We start from the raw sequence: 7,410 nt of genomic DNA, 5'->3' as shown, positions 1-7,410 counted from the left end.
TAGTCTGATCAATAGATTTTTAATCATATGAGACAGTAAAGAAGCTGAAACCTGCAAATGTTTGGCATTTCTGCTTGAAAACTATTTTAATTATTATAATTATTATTAAAACTAATTTTAAATTCCATTATTTATTTATGAATTCATTAATGTATTTTTAAATTATGTACTTTTTGACTGATTTATGGTGTTTTTGTAAATCCCTTTTTAATTTGAACTATTTATTGATGGATTAATATTTCATTTGTAAATTATTTTTATAATTATTTTTTATTGCCCATTAAAATGTAAAAAAATTAATACTTTGTAATTTAGTCCATTTATTCATAGATTAATAAATACATTTGTAAACAAATTTATTTTAGCCTGTTTTTATTGTACAATTAGTTATTCATCAATTAAATGCTTTATTACTATTTACGTGACTCTTGTGGTCCTCCAAAGAAAACACGTCTTAAAATGTTATTAAAATAAATAGGAAAACAAAATTAATCAATTCAGCTGTATTTCCAGTTGCTTCATACTCTTCATATTAATACAGATGACAGATTGTATAAAACTTTCAATATCAGTCTCAATGAGAAATTAATAAATCAGAGGTTTGTACAAGTGTGTAAATTAAGATTCTCTTCCAAAAGAATAGTTAGGTTAGCAGTGTTATGAGTAATAACATAAAATATCAAATAAAGAGATGATAAATACTGGTATGTATTTGATAATCTTAAGAATACCAGAGTGAAGCCTTAAATGTCTGCAGTAATGAGGATTAAAAAGCTCATGTCACTCCAGAATTTGCAACTGCGCCAAAGGCAAAAACAACAACGAAACAAAAATAGACTGGATGAGTACAAGTCATGAAATCTACTCTCTCTCCATCCGTGGTTGCAGAGTGTTGAAGCTGCAGCTCTCAGCTTCCTCTGTAGACGCTGTAGGAGAATCGACTCATCAGCAGAGGGAGGTGGAACCGCTTCTCCGGCTCGGAGATGGTAAACACAACCTGGAAACACACACATACATAGAAACATACAATAAATACAAACAGTGGTAACTCAGTCCATTGGGATTTGACCATACCATGGCTGACCCCGCGCTGACCCCTTGGTTGTACTCTGTCTATAAAGAGAAGCTTCATTTCAAGCCAGTTAACAGGATTGACAAATAATAAATGATCAGTTGTCTTCAGTTCTAAATAGAAAAATCTGCAGACTTTTCTCACAATTACTCTGCAAGAAATCAGTGTTGTTATTTATCATGATGAGGTGATAATACTGACATATTATGGTACACATTACTGTTGTCTAAACTGATGACAACAACTCTCTTAAACCTGATGATTGTCCGATCTGATCTGGCGACACCTTCTGGTGTTTTCATAATCTTGCAAGAGGACAGATGTGCTGACATCTGCAGAAAACTACAGCTCCCATCTGTTTTAGTAAATTATTGGCCTTTTTTAAAGTAAAGCTTTATATTTATGTGAGCCATTTGTAAGGATTAACATCTTCAGTATAGAACAAATAGTCTTTTCATAGGATTTGTCCACAATAATTTATAATTTATAAGTATAAAAACAACAATTACAACCTAGAACTATAATGTATTATACTCTTCCATTTATTAATTAAAAACAACAAAAGCAGCCTGGTTAACCAATAAAATAAACAGTATAAATAAACACAATAAACAACATAAACAGCAAATTCTAAATAAACTAAATAAATATTATATGTTTGAAAAGGAGTAGGCGTGAGTAAACACCTACACGGTCCTACCCCTTTTTATAACTTCAATAATGTACTTAATGTTTATCATATATACACACATAAATAATCATCTTAATATATAAACAAAAAACAACAAGCATCACTGTTTTTTTATATATATTTATACATCTACACCATTCCATAAATGGTTGTACTTAAATTCACTAACAATAGCTGCTGCTATTAAACTGCCTGCAAGTATTAAAATATGATCATTTTAAGGATAAGGACTACAAGTGACATGATAGAGAGTTTAGTTTGACTGCAAACCCATTATCACATGTCCAAGGAACACCTGATAGAGATGAACGCAGCGTGTTGAAGCTCACCTCTACATATGGGTAGAAAGAGGTCTGACCCAGACTCTCCCAGTATGAACCCGTCTCAAAGCGAAGCTTGTAGGTGCCGGGGATGAACGTTGCTCTGCTGGTGAGTCCTGAGCAGCGGCCGTCTTCATTTGTTGTCCTAAAAATCATTAAACTGCTGAGTTGTAAAGTTCATTCAAGCTCAGAAGGACTCTGACTTTTTGTTTTCTGTCATTAACAAAGAAAAACTCTTCTCTGCCTTCCTTCAGACTGCTGTTCATGTCCCGTGTGAAAGTGAATAAGTGAAAGTTGATTTATTTGTCACGTAACTTCAGTGCTTAAGTTACGGTGTTATTTAAACCCAAACCACAATCTTTTCCTAAAGCTAACTAAGTACTTTTGTTGTCTAAACCTAACCAAGTCAATCTTTTCCTAAACCTTACTAAGTAGTTTTACAGACTTCGACATAACTCCGGTAAAGACTGACAAACGCTGCTCAAAGAAAACTCAAATTACACTGAAGTGAATTGGAATAATCCCCAAAAACTTCTCTCTAGAAATACAAAGTCAATACTTTTTACGCTTTAATAATAATTCTAAACAAATCAATAAAGGTTTAACGCTCATTTACAAAATCACAGATTCTAAATTTTCAGCAGAGTAGTGACGTATTTAGTCCGTAGGTTCGAACCCTACCTACCCGACACTCAGCATGTTCCAGATCATCAGCGTGGAGTTGAGCTGGTGCAGGCTGAGGGCCATCCTGGCCGCCGGGACGCCGTCTGCCGTGTTCAGCACGTGAGTGGTCAGAGGGCTGGACTCTGCTGCCGCCATGATCTGCTGGACAGGTGTGGACAGGTGAGCTTTACCTGTAGGACCTTCAGTCACATTACAGTCTCAACGGGCTTCATGACACTACGATATGGAACAATAAATGTAATGTCCCACCCTCAGCATCAATCTTTCTTACATTTCTTGGGATACATACGGTGAGTTCCAGCGGGTGTAGGTCTTCGTCAAACAAATAAAAGTCAATAAAACTATTTATATTTAATGTGCCTAAATGCTTTAAAACTAGTAGTGTTTATTCATTATTTTTTGTTTATTTAGGTTAAATAACGCTCCAAACATTTTCAAAGGGGTCCCTTGACCTCTGACCTCAAGATATGTGAATGAAAATGGGTTCATTCACATATGGGTACCCACGAGTCTCCGCTTTACAGACATGCCCACTTTATGATAATCACATGCAGTTTGGGGCAAGTCATAGTCAAGTCAGCACACTGACACACTGACAGCTGTTGTTGCCTGTTGGGCTGCAGTTTGCCATGTTATGATTTGAGCATTTATTTTATGCTAAATGCAGTACCTGTGAGGGTTTCTGGAAAATATTTTTCATTGTTTTGTGTTGTTAATTTATTTACAATAATAAATATATACATACATTTGCATAAAGCAGCATATTTGCCCACTTCCATGTTGATAAGAGTATTAAATACTTGACAAATCTCCCATTTTGAACAGATACAAAATATGTGATTAATTTGCAATTAACTATTTTAATTGATTGGCAGCCCTAGTTTACAACTAACAGAGCACTTGTATATACTGTATATATATATATATATCAGAATCAGAAATACTGTATTGATTACTAAACTGGGCCATTTTTTCCAAAATGGTATTTATGGGGCAAAGTGAGCCAAAGGCTATGGGGTAAGTTGAACCACTGGCTCACTAATATTCTACTATTATTCCGAGCCACTGGCTCAACTTACCCCACCATAAATTAACCAAATTAATTCTCTGATGTATAAAATGGTATTACTGTTGAGTGTTACACAACTTGGTTTGATTTTTTTTATGTGTTAACCTTTATAGAAGAGGGAGATAAAGGAAGTTAAAACAGTTGGTTATAGTGGAACAGCAGAGGCAAAGAGGGTCCTCACAGAGGAGGTAGAGAAGGAGCTTGCAGACCATATCAAGAAGCTGGCTGAACAGTTCCACGGCGTTACTCCAAAGCAATGCTGTGAACTAGCATTGGAATTGGCAGAAAGAACAACCTTCCTGTCCCCAACAACTGGAAAGAGAAGGGTTTAGCAGGTAGGCCTAGGTCAAACCAAAGACCAAGACGAAAATCACAGCGTACAGCAGTTCTGAGGAGAGTGTGATGCCATCCCATTTGATGACACATCTGAGCATGAGAGTTCTAATGATGAGAGAAGTGAATCAGACATCTCAGATCTGTCAGTTGGTGACTTTGTCATAGTAAACTTTGTATCCAAAGGCAGAAGCTACCATTACATTGGCTTGGTTGAGAGCCTAGAGGGCAACGAAGTGAGTGCAAGATTTCTCAGAAGAATCCGGGGGAACACTTGACGTGAGAAGCCCACCTTTGTATTCAAGGAAAAGGATGAGGCATCTTTTCCACTGAGTGATGTGCTGAAGGAGCTACCTCAACCTCAAAAGGCTGGAGGAACTGCAAGGAGGGAGCAACAGTTCACATTTCACTGCAACCATGACGACTGGAATATAGTTGAATATTGAATGATATTTTGATTGTTCAATGGTCTTGAAACTCACTGGTGGTTTGTTCTCACAAGTTCATAACTGTGAAACTGTTTGTTAACACACTTATGCTGAGGTTTAAACTTAAAAACTCATGATGTTCAGTTTACCCCACGATGGCTCAATTTACCCACTGACTCGGATCAACTTACCCCTTACCTGGGGCAAGTTGAGCCACAGGAGCACTTTTTTTGGGAAAGTCATTTTTTCCAGACAGCTTTGTGAAGGATGCATGCTGATCATTTCATTTGATAGGAGAGATCCTGAATTTAAGGTTCAAGTTTTCATTCTGCTTCTGTCTCATTTTTCCTAACCTCGAGGACAGCATAAGTAAAAATTGGCTCATCTTACCCCACTCTCCCCTATAGGAAAAGAACAATACTACTAATAAACTTTATAAGCTTGAAAAGATCAGAGCTAAACTAAACTGGCTTACCAAAATATGGATAAAACACATGTGAAATGCTTTAAATCTACAGAACATTCATATACTGGTGACACTTTGCAATTAATAAAACGCAGTAGTGTGAAAGCGGGAAACTTGTGTCTCAGTGAGTGTCAGTGAAGCCTTACCTTTGTCTGAGCACGCTTCTCTGCTGCAGCGACTTCAGTTCATTCAGTTCCCAAAGACACAGGTCCAACCAGTTGCACCATCACGGCACACGCCCACTGCTCAGAGCCATTTACCCAGCATGCACGGCACAAACAGACCGGAGTCAAAGGTTGTCCTGGCTCTAATGAATCAATAACACCAGAGTGCAGCTTCCCTGCAGTCAACAACATGTGATCCAGTGTTTGATTATGATTAAACTACATGATACAGCTCCACTGATTTAATTAAAACACTGACAATATAACATCATATACAGCCTGAATGGAAAGTTCATCTTTAATTATAGTGTTGTCTTATCATTTCACTTTTCATGGTAGCACAATTGAAGGTTATGTTTTCGGTTTGTTGGTCAGCAGGATTAGGGAACAACTACCAGCCCGCATTTCATGAAACTTGGTGGATGGGTGTAGCGTGGGCCGAGGAAGAACCCATTCGATTTTGGAGCTGATAGGCTTTGGCGGAGGTCTGTGCTTTCTGTCTATATTTTCTCATATATTTAAGATATGTTGATCATGAGGCGTTCAGCCTCTGAAGCGGCTATCTGAAATGTGAATTTATTCTTAAAGCGATTTATCTATTTCTGATTTAAGTAGATTTTACAGATACCATAGAGTAATAAAAACAAAAAAGGGCACTCAGAGAGTGCAGACCTCCGTCAAGGCCATGCCCTACCTTGCGATGTTAAATGCGAGATTGGGAGAGACGGGTCTGATTGCAGTCGCGGAGGGGCGTTCCTGTAGAATGACAGGAACGTGGTTGGCTCATGGAGAACGGGAACGCCCACTTTTTCTTCTTCTCTACTTTCTCAATGCACAGCTAAGCTGGTTCTGGCCGTTATTACCATATTAGAAATAGCTGATACACGTAGCACCTCCTATCGGGCACTGGCCCTCGGCTACTTCTCCGTCTCCCATGTCCTTCTGATAGACTGGAGCCCTCTGCTGCCGCCGCGTCCTAGTACAACGGAGAATGTGCGGCAAGGCCTGCAGTGGCCAGCTAGCACGGAAAGTTTCGCAACTCACTTGACTCAGTAAATACGAAATAGGAAGTCCAGGTGTTTCACTAACAGTCCACTCCATAATAAAGGTTACAATAATAATAATGATGATAAAGTTTGTTTGAAAACTCGTCTGAGAATGTTACCAGGGTGATGCCGTTGCCTAGCAACAGCTGCTACACCTTGGTTGCTGTTTGGGTGGATAGGGCTTATGCAACGCTCTGAAATGATGACACAATAAGAGACCAATGTAATGGTTGCAGCTCAGAGGAGGGCACGTTGTGATTAAAATGAGGTTATAGCTCGTTGTCTACCGTACTACGGTTATAAAGAGCCGTTGTTTGTGTTTTATCAACGTTTTGTTCATGAGTTATTGATCCTGGAAGTTCAAATCTGTCAATATCTTTCCAACTTTACTGAATTAAGTGATGTGACTTGTTTCACAGAATATGGATGTTTGTTGTGCATAACACCTTTAATAATAATAATAATGACAATAATGATAATAATAATAAAGTTTGTTTGAAAACTCCTCTGAGAATGTTACCAGGGTGACGCCGTTGCCTAGCAACAGCTGCTACACCTTGGTTGCTGTTTGGGTGGGCGGGGCTTATGGAACACTCTGGAGTGATGACACAATAAGAATGGCTCTGGAGTGATGACACAATAAGAATGGCTCTGAAGTGATGACACAATAAGAATGGCTCTGAAGTGATGACACAATAAGAATGGCTTTGAAGAATTGCTCTGGAGTAGACCACAAATAGCTGCCTACAGTTCAAACCAGCCAACACTCTCCCATGATCAGACAGACTTATTTGCCAAGTACATACGTACAAGGAATTTGACTCGCAACGCACTGAATTTAATCGACCATAAATACAGCATTAAATCCCCATGGATACTTCAGGAACATCACAGAAACAGGCGATGCCGGAGGTCGATGTTCGCCATCTTGTTCGCCCACAGCTCCGATCCTTTTTTAAACGGATGACAGAGAGACAGTGGGGATTGATGAAATCAGGCAGACCTGATGACACCACTGTAGTCATGATGGCAGACACACTGAGCGACGTAATTTCAACTTTGACAGACGCCATCTTGAAATCTTTGGGGAACACAACTGTGGTGCCTACGGGCCTAGTTAAATCCATACTGGACGGC

The 7,410-nt window shown here is 38.6% G+C and overlaps 1 protein-coding gene across 5 annotated transcripts; it reads right to left on the bottom strand.

Moving 5' to 3' along the window:
- Positions 1-487: 487 nt before the first annotated feature.
- LOC119486375 (5-hydroxyisourate hydrolase-like) lies at positions 488-6,392 on the bottom strand. 5 transcript variants are annotated; one of them, XM_037766458.1, is made up of 5 exons: positions 6,272-6,392; positions 5,210-5,403; positions 2,769-2,905; positions 2,093-2,243; positions 488-997 (listed from the first exon to the last, which is right to left on the bottom strand). In XM_037766458.1, the coding sequence occupies exons 3-5, from the start codon at positions 2,900-2,902 to the stop codon at positions 908-910; spliced, it is 375 nt and encodes a 124-aa protein (XP_037622386.1). In that variant the 5' UTR covers positions 2,903-2,905; positions 5,210-5,403; positions 6,272-6,392; the 3' UTR covers positions 488-907. The 5 variants fall into 5 exon arrangements, with proteins under 5 accessions (XP_037622386.1, XP_037622387.1, XP_037622388.1 ...); XM_037766459.1 differs by lacking the exon at positions 6,272-6,392 and adding an exon at positions 6,091-6,135; XM_037766460.1 differs by lacking the exon at positions 6,272-6,392 and adding an exon at positions 5,922-6,129 and having other exon boundaries at positions 2,769-2,908.
- Between the last annotated feature and the right edge of the window lie 1,018 nt (positions 6,393-7,410).

This window comes from Sebastes umbrosus, chromosome 4 (genome assembly GCF_015220745.1).
Source record: "Sebastes umbrosus isolate fSebUmb1 chromosome 4, fSebUmb1.pri, whole genome shotgun sequence".
NCBI classification, from domain to species: domain Eukaryota; kingdom Metazoa; phylum Chordata; class Actinopteri; order Perciformes; family Sebastidae; genus Sebastes; species Sebastes umbrosus.
Note: the sequence above shows the minus strand (reverse complement) of the source record. Positions and strands in the feature narration are given on the sequence as shown.

What these genes read in the sequence shown, in the direction of transcription:
- LOC119486375 (XM_037766458.1), bottom strand. Translation starts at nt 2,902, where the DNA reads ATGGCGGCAGCAGAGTCCAGCCCTCTGACCACTCACGTGCTGAACACG. An exon ending in TGGAACATGCTGAGTGTCGG is followed by an intron (nt 2,244 to 2,768) that starts GTAGGTAGGGTT and finishes ACAACTCAGCAG; the next exon opens with TTTAATGATTTTTAGGACAA. An exon ending in CTTTCTACCCATATGTAGAG is followed by an intron (nt 998 to 2,092) that starts GTGAGCTTCAAC and finishes GTGTGTTTCCAG; the next exon opens with GTTGTGTTTACCATCTCCGA.